The 15,612-nt window shown below is 42.0% G+C and overlaps 1 protein-coding gene across 8 annotated transcripts in view; it reads right to left on the bottom strand.

The window, feature by feature from the left end:
• Nucleotides 1-15,612, bottom strand: part of myh14 (myosin, heavy chain 14, non-muscle) — a 43,721-nt gene extending 28,109 nt beyond the window's left edge. For 5 of the 8 annotated variants that reach the window (XR_007570182.1, XM_050047826.1, XM_050047821.1 and 2 more), the window contains exons 1-8: nt 15,392-15,612; nt 10,959-11,136; nt 8,243-8,449; nt 6,900-7,056; nt 5,742-5,769; nt 3,587-3,701; nt 1,519-1,566; nt 1-93 (exon numbers count right to left, since the gene is read on the bottom strand). Coding sequence is in view for 7 of the 8 variants with exons in the window: in XM_050047826.1 (XP_049903783.1) it covers nt 1-93; nt 1,519-1,566; nt 3,587-3,701; nt 5,742-5,769; nt 6,900-7,056; nt 8,243-8,449; nt 10,959-11,123 (813 nt within the window). In the remaining variant the exon portion in view is untranslated. Of the gene's footprint in view, nt 94-1,187; nt 1,200-1,518; nt 1,567-3,586; nt 3,702-5,741; nt 5,770-6,899; nt 7,057-8,242; nt 8,450-10,958; nt 11,137-15,391 lie in introns of all 8 variants that reach the window. The other 3 variants (XM_050047824.1, XM_050047825.1, XM_050047827.1) reach the window with 3 other exon arrangements.

Genomic DNA, 15,612 nt, shown 5'->3' on the forward strand with positions numbered 1-15,612 from the left:
AAATCTGGAGGAGTTATCGTTCTTGACAGTCTTTGCGTTGCCGAAGGCCTCCAGTATGGGGTTGGCCTGCAGCAGCTGTCTCTCCAGCTCGCCCTGAGACACACAGGAGACGTCACATCAGATTCACAGCACAACAAAGACAACAGCCTCAACAAAAGACTTGTTCCATGGGGCCTATCTACTAAAATACACCATCTACTGCTGCTCTCTTAAGAGCAACTACTGATCTGTTATGTAAAACAAAAAAGCATGACTCATTGTTGAAGAGCAGTGACACAAAATGGTGCATTTTAGGGTCCAAAATAGCATCTGCAAACACACACCATCCCCAAACCCAGGAACAAATGGTTCTCAACGTCAGTAAGAGTAATGGGCCCTCATTAGTTTAGCGATCAATAATAAGGGCATCAATCATGTTTCACATTTAATTCATTAAAATTTAATCTCCTGCATTATTAAAAGGCGATCTCTAGAAACTAACTAACAAGAGTCAGTTGAGAACCACTGTTGTAGAGAAATGAGGGCAGAGGGAAGCTGCAGCTGTAGATGCTAACAAGCTACATATTGGCTGATTCTAGCTAGCTGCAATGCATTACTTAATGCTGTCGCATTGCCAGTGCAGCAGCTGTTGATGCAGAATCAGCAGCAGCAGCGGCAGCCAGTGATGGGGAGTTACTGCGGCTACAGGAGGTGGTTACACTGTTAAAACTGTCGAGGAATGCCAGCCAGCCAACACCAAGGGCAGATACAGAGACACACACAGAGCAGGAGGTCAACACTTTTATAGTGTGCACTGCACACATTAACAAAACCACATACCCGTGTGTGTACACTTGCTACATACTCACATAGACGACTGCAACAACACAGTCACACCCACTTTTACACCTGAATCTGCACTCATTCAACTGACACGCTTATTGTACAGTTTCTACTCTACAGGTATGTAAAAGCTGTGGTGTGTAAAAGTCACTGGGAATGGGAAGCAAACCATCAGCCCACCGGGTGTAATCAGAAGAATAGAAAAAGCCACCAGGTTTCATTCAGATACAAGTATAAGAAGACATGATTCTCTTTATGTATGAAGAGAATCATATCAGCTCTGGTAAAAATTGTGCATGGAAAGTTTAAACCAACCAAACCCCCAGTGATTAAACCCAAAGTTATCTAAATACTTTGATACTCACATATTGCATACTCTGCAAATTGTCGGGAAAAAATGAAGTTATAGGGGGGAAGAGAATATGGAAATGAGGATGGGATAAACAAACAAACGAAAAAAAGACAAATAAGACAACAATAACAACTACAACAACAACAAATAATGAAATACAAACGAGCAAAATTAAACATACTGTACAAGGCCTGACTGTTATGAGGAACCACATCAGTGCTGACAGTTAAAGGTTTAAGGTTACTGTGCTGGTTAGTCAGAATCTTTGTGGAGTTCATTAAGCAGGAAATAGGACGGGACAAAAGCACAGGACAGGACGGGACAGCAGGATAAAGTCAACTCACCCTGTTCCCCAAAGTACTGCCTCTTGTTAAGGACCGAGAGCCGTCCATCTGAACATGCAGGAAAGACAGAGGGACGATGCAGAAAGAAGAGAATGAAGGGAAGAGGTGCAGGAAGGAAGGAAGGTAAGGAAAGTATCTGAGAAAATGTAGAAGAAGAGGACTGACTGACAGAGAAAACACACTCCATGGTGAGGTTAGATAAAATTACTACCGACAGCAAAACCTGTGATGTCTTACAATCATAAACATCAGTTAGTATGAATAAATGAATACATGAAGAGAAAAGTGATGTGAAACAGGTTGAAGAGAGCAGCAACTTTAAACTGCAATAAAGGTGAGTCATAGCAGGTTAAAGGAATAGTTCATCATTTTGGGGAAATATGCTTATTCACTTTCTTTCTGAGAGTTAGAGGAGATGATTGATACCACACTCTTGTCGGTGTGTTAAGTACAGCATTGGAGACAGGCTGCTGTTAGCTGAGCTTAGCATAGAGACTAGAAGCAGGGAAACATTAATCAACACAATACATCCTCACTGTGACGAAAAGAGAAGTCACTAAGAAATAGTTATAGTACGAAACTGCCCACTGAACTCTAAACTGTCATTCTTACGTTTTTGTTGACCTTAAATCAATATCATGATTAATTGAACATTTTACCTCGATTACGATTAATGGGCGATTTTTTTGTTTGTTTGTTTTTTGCCCTCATAGTTTACTGACAAGGCTTCTACTGTAAATATGCTCAAATGTTTTCTAAGTGCTGTGGGAAATGCAAGAAAGGTAAGAGTAGCTTTAATTAATCACAGAAATAATAACGTGTTAAAGAAATTAACGCTGACTAATCGCGTTCCATGGTGCCCTTTGACCTGGTACGTCATTGAAGGCCTCATTATGGCTTTGTCACATGATGGAGGCAGATGAGATGCTTGGCCCCGTGAATGAAACATTTACATTTAAAAAATGCCAGACTGAACCATTGATAGGAGCACCGTTCTCTGCAATTCCTGCAGTAAGGAATTTTCATACCATCGTAGAACTTCAAGCCTGAAATATCACCTCAACACAAAGCACTTAGCAGTGAACCCAGAAGTCTGAGCTAGCACAGCCGCTGATGCTAACGCTAGCACCCAGTCTGGTCCAGCCACACACGACCAGGCATTCAGATGCAAATTGGGTAAGTCTACCTATGACCGACGAACTATGGACTGCAGACCAGTTTGGGTGGTAGAGGACAGAGGGACAATTGTGTCAAAAATCCTGCAGCTTTACTACGACACATCCACCAAAATTCATTTGAACTGAATTTAAAATATTTTAAACATTGATGTATGCGATTAAGTTAGATTAATCAATCAATGAGCATGTATTTTTTAATCGCTGGTGACACATTTTTCTGTTGTGTGACAAACCCAGACTTTAAACAAACAAGACACAATGTGTTAATTAGTGAGCTTTATGGGCGTTGGCAAATATTTCTTTCTTATTAACTTATTTACAGAGACAGGCTTCTCGTTTTCCTCTGCTGTATGCTAAGCTAGGAGAATCGCTTCCTGATTCCAGATCTGAGCTTAATGTACCACACAGATGAGACGACTGTTACCACTCGTGCTTAACTCTCAGATAGAAGGTGAATAACCTTATTCCTCAAAACTATTTCTTTATATAAACAGCGGTTAGTAACATTTCACAGCTTTCTGCCCAGATTCCAGGCATTTTGGTTAAAAAAAAAAGTCTTGGCAACACATCAAAAACAAAGATGAACTGCAGAGACAGAGAGGAACAGCATGACCAATATAAACTGTATAAAAAACGATTGACATACAGCTATTTAGCATGCAGTCAAGTATGAGACACTTTTAAAAACACTGTTTTATGAATAGGTGATTTAATGTTAGCTTCCTACAGCCTCATCCTTCTACATATTTCTTTTCCTTATCTTTAATCTGTTTCCCTCAATGCTCCATCACCCCCTCTACACCTTCTCCATCTTTCCTGTTGTTCCTGTCCTTGTTTTTCAAGCTGCTCTTCTTTTATCTAACATCTGTGATGTCTCTGCTGCAACGTACCTGTACAGGTTCCTTGTTCCTACCCAGAGTGCCACCTTTGTGAGAGGAGGCAACGTGAGCCAAATACTGGATGACTTTCTTAGTGTTCTCTGTTTTGCCAGCTCCAGACTCGCCTCTGGAACACACACACAAACTCGGGTAAGGAACAGACATGTACACATGAAATACCATCCCCTTTACAAAACAGTTCATCTTAAACACATGTGGTCTGAATTATGAATGGTACACAGAAGCATTTTAAAGAGAGAGAACACACAGGAACAATTGACCAAACACTCATTCATCACACCAATAAATAAAGAGACCATGCAGTGCATTCAAAGCCACAGGTCTAAACAGAAAGCAGGTGCGGAGGATACAGGCTGTGTCAGTGTTGTTGCTTTTGGAGAAGAAAGAAGGAGAATGGAGTAAAAATAGCAGCTGTAAAAGATCTAAAAGAAGCAGACGCCTTGTCCCAAATACACCGATTCAAGATGAACCTAAAGTGGGATCCTTGACAATGACAGGAAGAGTCTGGCAGGAAGACATGATGACAGGGAGACGGATGGCAGGCCCTCGAGCAAGCAGGTAAGTAGACAAACAGCTACAAACAAGACAGGAGGATGCATTCACATCACAGGCCTGGCTTTTTGCTAAGATGGGATTTTTCTGTCCTGATTTTTTAACTTGGACTGAAAATTTGCATTGAAATCAATCTCACATATATGCAATATGGTTAAAGGAATACTTCACCCCTCATATGAACATTTGTATATCACAAACTTTTGGGTTTACTTGACCTTATACTTCATTCTGCTTAACTTAGACCTGTTGTCCTCATTTGTGGACACTTTTTTTGTGCCATCTAGTAGCAGTAAGAGCACAACACACTAACCCATGTAAAAACAAGATGGCAGCCATCTCTGCAAAGTCAGTCTGCAGCTGATCCTTACACAAAACTGGACAAAACCTGATAAAATTTTATGGTTGAAACTTGCTTATTTATGATTAATAATGTTTGCAGTTTGATGTTGCAACAGATTTGACCAATTTTAGCAACAATAACAAGCTAGGTTAATCAGGAAGAACTGTTTGAAGACAATGGGACTTTATTGTCATCTCATTTGGGGATGTTGGGACATAATTATCGCTGACAATGTTTAGTTTCTTATACTCATTGGGCCCTACTGATGTCAAATAGCTAGAAGAACTTAAAATCCATACCAAACAAAAGTTCAGATCTCAGGAGGATATTACAAACTTTGTGGCATCTGAGAAAAATGTGCCTCCATGTTGACCGAAGAACCCAAAAACACCAAAAATCTATTATCTATGCTTATCTATGCTCTTCAAAGCCAGACTCCATTTACAAAAACAGTATTTTTACCTCACTGAGCACGGGAGCCACTGGTTTGCATTTGCCTCGAGCAGTTAGTTAGTTTGTGTTATTGTGTGATTTGGGTGTTTTAAAGGGTAGTTTGGACTCCCCATAGTCACACAATAACATTAACAAACTACCGATCAAGGCAGTGGAAGACCAGCAGCTCCTGTGTTCAGCAAGGTAAAATTACTTATTTTATCAATGGAGTCTGGCTTGAATAGAGCATAGATAAGTTTCACTGTTAGTTCAGTTCCCCATCAGAAAAGGCTGTCTGTTTGGGGAGCACTGAGCATACGACTGGATAAATGAGACTTGGATTACACTGCATGAGTTGTGTAAACAAATGTTTTTATATGGTTTTGCTGTTGCTAAATGTGGACCCCTATGACTTCAATTCATCATTCTCCATTTTTAGAATCTTTGTTGACCAGAAAGCATGCAAGAAAAACAAGAATGTTTCCGCTAATTTGACGTAACGTGGCGAGTAATTGAAAGGGTCTCATTGGTGGGGTGAAGTATTCCTTTAAGAGAGCCAATAAGTGGTAAAAGGCAGAACTGTAGATGTATAATTAGAGCTGATAAGATGGATAAGATTAGAAGAGCAGTAGCTGAATACATTAAACTGCATAAATATGCACAGATAAAGACATATGAACGCACACTAGACACACATGCACACACACACACACACACACATGCTCCAACAGAGGCAGACAGTCTCAATGTGACCCCTACAGAGACTTTCCTCACGGCAAAGTACAAAGCATTCACAGACAGACACACTGGGCTACTCACGTGCAGAGGATTGACTGATCTTCTCTGTCTGTGAGAGAGAAAATAATATGAGGCAAAGTGGGTGACATACAGTACAGATTGATATATAGGCACATGAGTGTTAAACATGTGGTTTAATATGTGGCTGACAAGAACACAGAGTCAACATCCCGTAGCTATAAGGATCACGGCTATTTGAAAGTCTACGCATGTTGACATATGATTCCTTTTAATAACACACTGTAAGGTGCTGTATAGGACTGAGGAGGTTATAATGCCAGTTGTTGGCTCATGTTACACAAAACCTCCACCCCCACTAACCAGGCATGACGTGCCCTGGAAGCCTCCATAGGGACTCACACCTCAAGTTTTGATGATGATGATACATATAATATATAATGATATATGTGTGTACAGATAAATCTGAGTATGCTCAGATACTGAGTGTGTCAGTCACTCATTAGCACTGAGGAGAGAAACAGGTCACCAGATGAACTGGTCTCTCCAGGCTGCTAAACCACACGACACTGTAAATCCATGGGTGGACATTGTTTCCAACATCACAGAGTATTATTTAAGATTCCCACACGTTCAGTCTCGAAGAATTCATACTGGTCCTACAGGTTCAAGCACTGTGGTAACACACCTACAACCTCCCCCGAGGGGGGGGTGGGAGGTGGCACATACAGACACAGAGCTGTCCCGTCGTGTTATCTCTGGAAGACACCCTGAGGTGGAGACATTACTCAATCGGCCTTTAACTGCTTTTTAAATGATTGCTGGGAATTCTCTCTCATGAGCTAGACATGACAGGTAGGGCCTGAAAAAAATGTCTGACACATCGCTGTCATGAGTATAATATGTGGTTACTATCATCACCACAACAAATACACAATATCACTGTTCGTTACAGGGAGTGCCACGCCTGGAAATCTCTGTTTCAAAAAATACCGTCTTGCCTATTTGTTTTCACTTTTAGGGCTTTTGATAACAGCCACGAGTCAAGAATACACCACACCTTCAAATAGCGCTCACAGTGTGTGGCTCAGCGATCAAAGATCACAGACGGGATTCAGCACCACATTCCAGCCCAGCTGAGCTGATAGCAGATGTGTGGGTTAGCTACAGTGTCAGAGTTATTCACAGGGGTCAGAGGTCATAGATAGTTGTGTTGAGTACCTTGTAGCATGCTGCGATAGGCAGCCTCTGATATGGCGTAAATGTGTGGGGGCATCTCGTGGCGTTTTTTGCCCCGGTACATCTCCACGATGGACTCTGTGTAGATGGGCAGGTTCTTGTAAGGGTTCACCACCACACAGAACAGCCCTGAATATGTCTGAAAAAACACACAGAACAGAGACATTTACATTCATCCTCACAGTGCAGTCCATGCACAACTAGGATATCATTTCAGTCAGAATGAATCGGCATCATTTTGCTTAATGACCTTCTGTTTTTGACAGAACACTCTCTGCACACGCTCAGTCACTGAGGTGGTTTGTGCTCGATTCAAGGAGACTGTCAATAATTGTGGGTGGCTTGACTTCTCCTGTTTGAGAACTGCAGGAGTGGCATATTCTTATTGAACTCTGGTTTCAGCAGAAAGTACAGCAGTAAAACAAAAGTGGTTTTAAATGCTAATGCAGCTTTGTCAATTACGTGATTCAATATATTATGCAGGTCAACACCACTCTACCTAATTACATATTGTGACACAGGTAAACACGTCTCTGAACATTCAGGAAAATGTAAAATAAACTGATTTCAGTCAAGCAAACAAACAGCCGTCCATTTCCAGGCTGCATACATACATAACACCAACCACATTAAAAACACACATGATCACAGCGAACAATGGTCTGTAATTAGCCACTCTAAAAATGTAGAAACAGACTCCTGCACCATGAATGTGCAGATTTTTGTAGGATTATAAATGTATTCATTCATAAAGAAACATTTTATCTCATGTAGATACAGCAGGTGATTACATCTCTACACAGTGTCCATCCACACCCTGACGTTACTGTTCTCATAATGCATTCCAAGTCATGATGATGCATAAAGCACAGCATCTTGTCATATTGTAACACACCTCTCAAAGCTATTCCAACAATCTATCTCTGTTCCTCTCATCATCATCCCCCATCATTCATCCCATCAATAGGCAGCTCAACTATATTTAATCACCTATATATTATTCTACTTCACTATAAGCTCTCTGGGTACGTCAGTTATCATTTGCTTATGACATCCATTCCTAAGTATCTGACTCATATCTCCCCTTTGCTCTCTGGAGAAACTGGAGATGCCTCCCACTGCCAGCGTACACTCACATGCACAACTTTGTAAGCTGACTCCTCACCTCTCTAACCGCCTCATATCAGTTACACAGGAGATGCCAGAGGAGCCAACACATACATGTCCACAACAAGACTGAATATGCATGTAGGTGAACATGTGTATTGGGGTGAGATCTGTGTCCATGTTCACCTTCTCATGTGCTCATTGTTTTGTGCACTCACATAGATCAAGCCAGAGTAGTATCTCTCCCTCAGGTTGTGCAGCACCGAGGCTTCGTTGAGGCAGGTGAGGTCGGCCATGTCCTCCACTTTGCTGAAGCGCGGGGGGTTCATGCGCTGCACCTCCTCCCTGGACAGAGTCACCTTCCTCTGGCTGTCTGTCAGCTCAACCTCCACCTCATCGCCGCGCTCCTCTCGGATACTGGCCGACTGGGGGTAGAAGAGGAGAGCGATTTAACAAAGACAGTATGGGAGAGTTTCTGTTTATGTGAGAATCAATTAGAAGAGACTTTAAACATCTTTACTGTAGGCAGGTAAAACACAACAATGAGCATCATGTCGACGTCAAAATTTTATTATCAGGTGCCAAAGAGCCGTCCACACATACAACCCCCAGTGTGTTGACTTATTTGTTTTTTCAATGTTTACTTATCTTCTCTTAATAAGTAATGCATTTAAGAGTTTTCCTGTCATTATATCAATCCCAGAATAATCAATAAATAAAACTTAATCTCTTGATGAGGTTAATGAGAATTTAATAATTTCTTGCATTTAGAAGATGTTGTCTGCGGGTATAACTTTAACAATTTAGGACTCTTTTAAGACCTTTTTAATGTCACTTTAAATGAAATTTAAGACCAAACTTGTGATGGAAATACACACCAAAAGTAAACACACTAATGTCAATAAACGAGCAGTAAGGTAAAAGGTATTTATAAAGCCCAATATCACAAATAACAATTTGCCTCTGAGAGCTTTACAGCATACGACATCCCTCTGTCCTCTGGACCCTCACAGCAGATAAGAAAAAACTCCTTGTGTGATTCATTTTCCATAACTGCTTATCCTGTTGGGGGTCGCAGGGGTGCTGGATCCCATCCCAGCTGACACTGACAGAGGCGGGGTACACCCTGGGCAGATCGCCAGGGCTGACACATAGAGACAGACAACCATTCACGCTCACATTCACACCTACAGACAATTTAGAGTCACCAATTAACCTGACTGCATACATATCTCTGAATTGTGGCAGGAAGCCAGAAAACCCGGAGACCCCCCCCCCCCCCCCCCCCTCTAAATGCATAGAGGGGCATGTGCACATACAGGTATTGTGTCAAAGTCTGTGTCCCTGTCAAATAGCGTCTACCTCATTAGAAAATGATATTTCCCATAGCGCCAACACTGGAAATTCTCGCTGTGACGTGACTAAAATACATGTAAGAAACATCAAATCTGAATTCAAGACAATGCTTTTAAGGCCTTTAATTGGTGAATGTATATTTAAAACATTTTAAGACTTTTTAAAGGACCAATGGCCACTCTATGTTTGGGAGCCTCAGATTCTCACAGAGGTCTTAAATCTTGGATGTTGCATCTCAATTTGATGCACCAGCGAGACAGAGCTTTCTTTACAGTTATTGCCTTTAATGATAATAACTGATTAAGAACAAAATAGATTTAAGCGGGAGGCAGTGTTACCAGTCTCAAGTGAGTTTCAAGATTCTGAAAATGTTAATTCATTCTGCACCAAAAAGAGCAGAAGCTAACAGCCACCTTAAAAGGTATAACATCAATTAAAAACGTTACGTAGCGATCAAAAATCAACATCAATTTATAGCCTACAATTTGTAGGTACTGGGCTATAACATTAAAAAAAACCCCACACATCTAGTCCTTTAACTCTACAGTAACGCAGCTGGCCTACATACAACATGAAGCAAACATTGAGAATATGTGTGAAAATGTTTGACAGAATCTCTGACACAGGGAGCTTCAGAGTATGAGTGGTCATTGTATTTGACAGCAGACAAGAATAGATGGTGACAGAGGAGAGAGAAACTCTCTTGTCATGCTGTCCGCCTTGTGTTTTGCTGAACAGGAAATGGTGAACTCTGGGTCTGACCAGGTCACAAGACTCTGCTCCGTTACACTTTATTCTCTCTGCTACTTGACATGCACGGCACACAAAATATGTCCCCATTTGTGTTTGCGTGTGCGTGGGTGCATATTAGTCACAGATTGAAATAATACATGCTCAGAATATGAAACTGGAAGAGAGGGTGCGTGTCCCTCTGTGTGTTGCTCTGCATGAGTGTGTATATTCGGTATGTGTGTGCGTGTTTGTCCTACAGTGCCATTCTCAGATCATGAGTGTAAAATGAAGTCAGTGTCTCTACAACGGCCTCTTTAACATTAGGAGGCTGAAGGAGAGTATTGTTCTATTCATAGAGCTCTCTGTGAAACCAGTCCAGCAGAGAGAGGGAGACGCAGAGATAGGACATCAAAATTCATATGTCACATCCAATGAAAACTTGTAATGTGCATTACACAAGTACCGAGGGAAAGTGGAACAAATTATTATTATGACAGGGGCCTTGTGATAGCCATTAGGCCTAAATGTGTTAGAGAGCATCACAAGGCATATCAAAGAATCTAATAGGACGAAGGAAAGCTTTGGAAATGGGGATAGAAACCTCATAAAATATGGTAACACTTACATACAAAGATGCATACACACCCTGTGCTGCTTTGCCTCGCCTGTTTGACACACCTTCTTTTGAAGGCACACACTTGGAGCTAATTATTTACAAGAGCATTAATGCTTAGACAGTGGGGAAACAGAAAAAACAAGCCCTAAAATTCAACTTGTTTAATTTCTTTATATTCAGTATGATTTTAATTAGATGTTCGTGCTTGTTGGAGCCAACAACAGCCTTACCTCGAAGCCATGCTTCTCTGACGGCACCCACACCAGCCTCTTAGCCGCCCAGTCGGCCTGGCTAGCGGCGGAGAACATCGGGTTGGCAGTGGGAGACCCCGGCGCCGCACCCGATGACAGAAAGCGGGTGACATCATTGACGCCGCCCCCTGTTGGCTTTGACATGGTTCTACTGGCACTGGGTGAGGAAAGAACAGGAGACAAAAAAAAAGAAAAAAAAAAGATTAACAATAAAAAGTGTGTGGAAACTTTTTTTCTTCACACGACTACTGTCTTGTGGGTCGCTTAAAAGTGGAGCACTGAGGATGTGAAGAACTGTCGGACAGTGACACTGATGTGATTCTGTGTCAAGACACACGCATCCTCCATGTGCACCCACCACAAATAAAAGGAAGAGCAGTAGTAGCTACGCACGCGAGTAGCATGGCAGGCCACATCCAGCTGAGATTGGGTCAGGGATGGCCTAATTGAAAGACAGCAAATGAAGGAGAAGAAGGGAGGACGAATGACAGACAGAGAGCTCGTGGGTGGAGGGAAGGAGGGTGGAGGAAGCGCGAGATACATCAATCGACTGAGTAAACTGACATGACAGTGAGAGGGGGAGGGATGGCGAGGAAGAGCGAAGAAGGGTGGGACAGCAGTGAGGAGAGAGGATGGAAATGGACTGAATCTATTGTTAACTGAAAGAAAACGAAGCTTCCTTCTACTACGGGCCACTCAGAGGAGATAAAACTCCACTGAACCCCCCGCTGAGAGCTAGTAGACACAGTGGACCCAGCATCCTGTGAAAGATGAGGTGACAGTAGCTAGAAGTGGGTGCTACTCTGAAACATAAAGGCAACCTCCAGTCAGAGTGACTATAGCGCTACAACAGGAGGTTTCTAGATTTGCTCTGACAACTGCGAAATAATGTTGAGCAGGGATTTCGTGAGAGAAGTTTTCTCAGTGGAGGAGAACTTGTGACTCTATCTTTCCATCTCGGCTAGTAGGAGTGTTTCAGATGGGCCAGTTGCTACCAAGACCAGGATGGCCCATAAAGACCATTAAATGTACAGTGCAAGATATGTTGGCGCTGAAACAACTAGTTGACCAACAGAAAATGAAATAGTAACTATTTTGTCAATCAATAATGATTTAAGTCTGGAAAAATGCAAAAGATTCAGTGGTTCAAGCTTCTCAAGCATGATTTTTTTTCCGGTTCAGTTCAAACGACTTTATAGGTCTCAAAAGGGCAATTAATTTGCAGCATTACCCTGCACATACAACATTCATAAACTCAAAAGACTCGCAGGTGAATCAGTTATACGTCTGGGACAAGTCAACATCGGCTGCATAGATCGACACCAAGCCACAAAGAGCAAACAAAATAAATGAATAACTGAGATTTAAAAATGTGCAACAGCCATTCTAAATGTCTATCTACACACATACATATAAATTGGACCAAAATAATTCACATAATTCACTGAAAATGGCTCCTGTCGGCATTTAGCAACCCAGTAACATAGGAGATGTAAGACTTTTTGGTTTTGAACTCATTGTCGAATAAAAGACAACATTTTTTAAGACACTGACGTGGTCTCTTGGGCATTTGTTGCTTTTTTCTGACTTTTAAAAGACCAAACAATTAATCGATAAAATAAATCAGTTGTGTTATTAGTTGCAGCCATATTGTATGTTAGCAAAAGGCCATTGATATTCATGCAGCTCACAGTCTAACTGACAGACTAATTACATAGCAACTACATTTAAAAAAGATGATTGATTCCAAAATCTGGCGTTTTCCTCTTAAAAACAGACAGACCGCAGTCTTGGATTATTTATATTACAGCCAATGACTCATGTGCTACAGCATCTTGACATACTGGAAATACATTTGTTACGGATAGGTTCAAGTGAATCTATGGAAGCTGCTGACCTGAATTGCATGTGGCAGCCAAGACAGACATACCACTTAGGAATGAAACCCTGCAAGCAGTCCAACTTGAACTCTGCATTATGCAACAATTGCTGATGGATTAATTTGCTGTTTGACCTAATAAGGAGTTAGCTAGCAAAGTGTTGATGGTAAAATAAAGTGTAACAGCTCATTCCTCCATGACGCCTAACTTTAAACGTGATAATGATCTGACATAAGGTCATCTTAAGTAAGCACACCACATGAGGCACGATTGATGTCGTTGATCAGACAGGTAGGCTATTGTGCCGGCGTGTTAACTGTTAGGCGTCTCCATGCCTCCGCAGGTATGTCATCTGGCTTGATTTCTGCTATGCACCTCAGACTCAGTTCTTTCCGCTCTGTCTGTTCATGACAGAGCTTGGTCCTCAACCCTGCCTTATCCATACCTGTTACTCCAATACGACACTGGGTGTGGAGTAAACACGATGACAAAAGAGCTGCCACCACCCAGCCACTCAGTATGGGAAATATGTGATCCCTCAGTGGCATTAAACAGCTGTGTATCTCTTCTTAAAGGCCGGCGTTACTCTAAATTTTTTTATTGTCATTACTTTACGACTTCTCTACGCCACCTGTGGAACTCAGCCCCGAGCCCATTTGCTCCCACTGAAAGCATTTATCTTTAGAAACTGATCCCAAAAATGTGGTTTAGTGGCTATTGATTTACTACAACAGCAGGGCAACATAGTTTTTAGCAAACATCACTGAAACGGAAATAAATAGAATATTTGTTCAGGGCTATTTTCACACATTCATTTCATACTGTAGTGAGTAGTTTGCTCACCATGAGGAGGTATGTGGGTTAGACACATGCTGCCTTGTGCGTCGGTGTGGCTTACTGATGCGTTTTTAATTGTTTTGGGACAACAACTATATATCAGGCTCATCATCGTCATCATCAATTCATAGTTGGTTTTGATCTCTTTATAGATCTTGTTAACAATAAGATAAATAAAGATAACACCAGCCATTTAGTCTTTAATATGAATTTCCTACAAGCTTTACAGAAATCTAGGGCTGCAACTAGATTATTGTCATTGTCAATTATTCTGATGATTATTTTCTCAATTCAATGATTAGTCTGGTCTAAAAAATGTTAGAAAATGGTCGTGTTTGCCCACCACCCAAAGATATTCAGTTTACTGACACTGAAGATGCTGGAATAAGAGATATTTTAAATATTTTTCCTTAAAGAAATCCCTCAAACCGACTGATAGATTATCAGATTTGTTGGCGATTAATTTAACAGTTGACAACTAAATGATTAATCGATCACTCGTGGCAAAACTATTTCCATTGAGTTCACACTTCCAAGATGTCATTGTCATCATAAACCATGTATTATGACCAACTCTCTGTCCTTTAAGCATCTCAGCCCCATTCCCACATCTGCTTTGTGGTGACAGAAGAAGACTTGCCAGCACTATGGCTGCAGTATAGGATGCTGCTGGATCCCATCGATGCCAATGATTTCCCTAAAGCAAAGTCTTCCTACAGGCACACACACAGACCTCACAGGTTGTCGCAGTACAGCCTGGACTGACCAGCAAACTCGTCCTGCAGCAGCTGGAGTTGCCAAAACTGCTCTCCTCCATAGCAACACTAGGCAGCAGCCCACAGACAATACCTTAAGAGTCTGAACTGAGGTCATTCACTGCGGGAGGTCTTGTGATGTGTGTGCCTTTATCTGTGTCTATGTGTGTGTGTGTGTGTGTGTGTGTGTGTGTGTGTGTGTGTAATTAGTGTGTGGGAGCCTGCGCGTGATTGTGCGTGTGTTAAACGGGTGGGGGAGCAGGAGACGCCTTTTTTCTTCAGCTTTTCATCGGTGATGATATTGTGTCATCTGCGCACTTCAGCGGACAGTGAGGAGTGGTGACATTATTAAGCCACTGGCTGTGGTGATAATTACACTGCTGCAGCAGAACAGTACAGTACAGTACAGTACAGTACAGCTGCGGCGTGACCCCTATAAATTACCTGCATTTTTTTTTAGGTCTGTAGCTCCGGCACAGAAATTGACTGAGGCAACCACACCTTGAACATAAGACATGAACAATCACATGGGCCCCAGCCTCTAATTGACTGTGTGAACCGCCTGCATGTGGCTGACACATAACCAAGCCCCTTTCCACTGAGAATTACAGCTGGTATTCTTATTAAATGACACAAAGATCACTGTAGGACGATGCCTTATAATTATATAGGTCGAAATCCCTTCTAATATGTCCATTAGGTAGACACAGTTTTCCTTGGCCAGACCTCAGGTCATCTCGATGTAAGCCTCTCTTCGAAGATAAAGATCAAAGCAGTATAAACGCCTCTCGTCCCACCAACGTTTCATTTTTAGCCGTTATGCCACCGCATTTAGACCAACCTAGCGAGGTTAGCCAGCTCCACTGAAATATGATACGTTCAGGATATTACACTGGCTATTTACGAGTTGGATTAGGGTAAAGGCAATTAAATCTCTCACCTTCAGGTTCCGCTCTGAGTCGTGGATAAGGCTGTGGTGCGAGGAGAACCGGGGTGAGGCTGTTTGTTGGGTATTTTCCTGCCTGATAGGTGTGTAGCCTACCGCATATGCGGCTTTTATCATTGCACCGCTCTCTCAGTGGAGCCGCACTCACACTTCTCGATGAGAATAAAACAGAGAGCAGTGAGGGCAAGGCGACGGCTTCAGCCCGGGGCAGCTAC

Source organism: Epinephelus moara, chromosome 6 (genome assembly GCF_006386435.1).
Source record: "Epinephelus moara isolate mb chromosome 6, YSFRI_EMoa_1.0, whole genome shotgun sequence".
Classification (NCBI taxonomy): Eukaryota; Metazoa; Chordata; class Actinopteri; order Perciformes; family Serranidae; genus Epinephelus; species Epinephelus moara.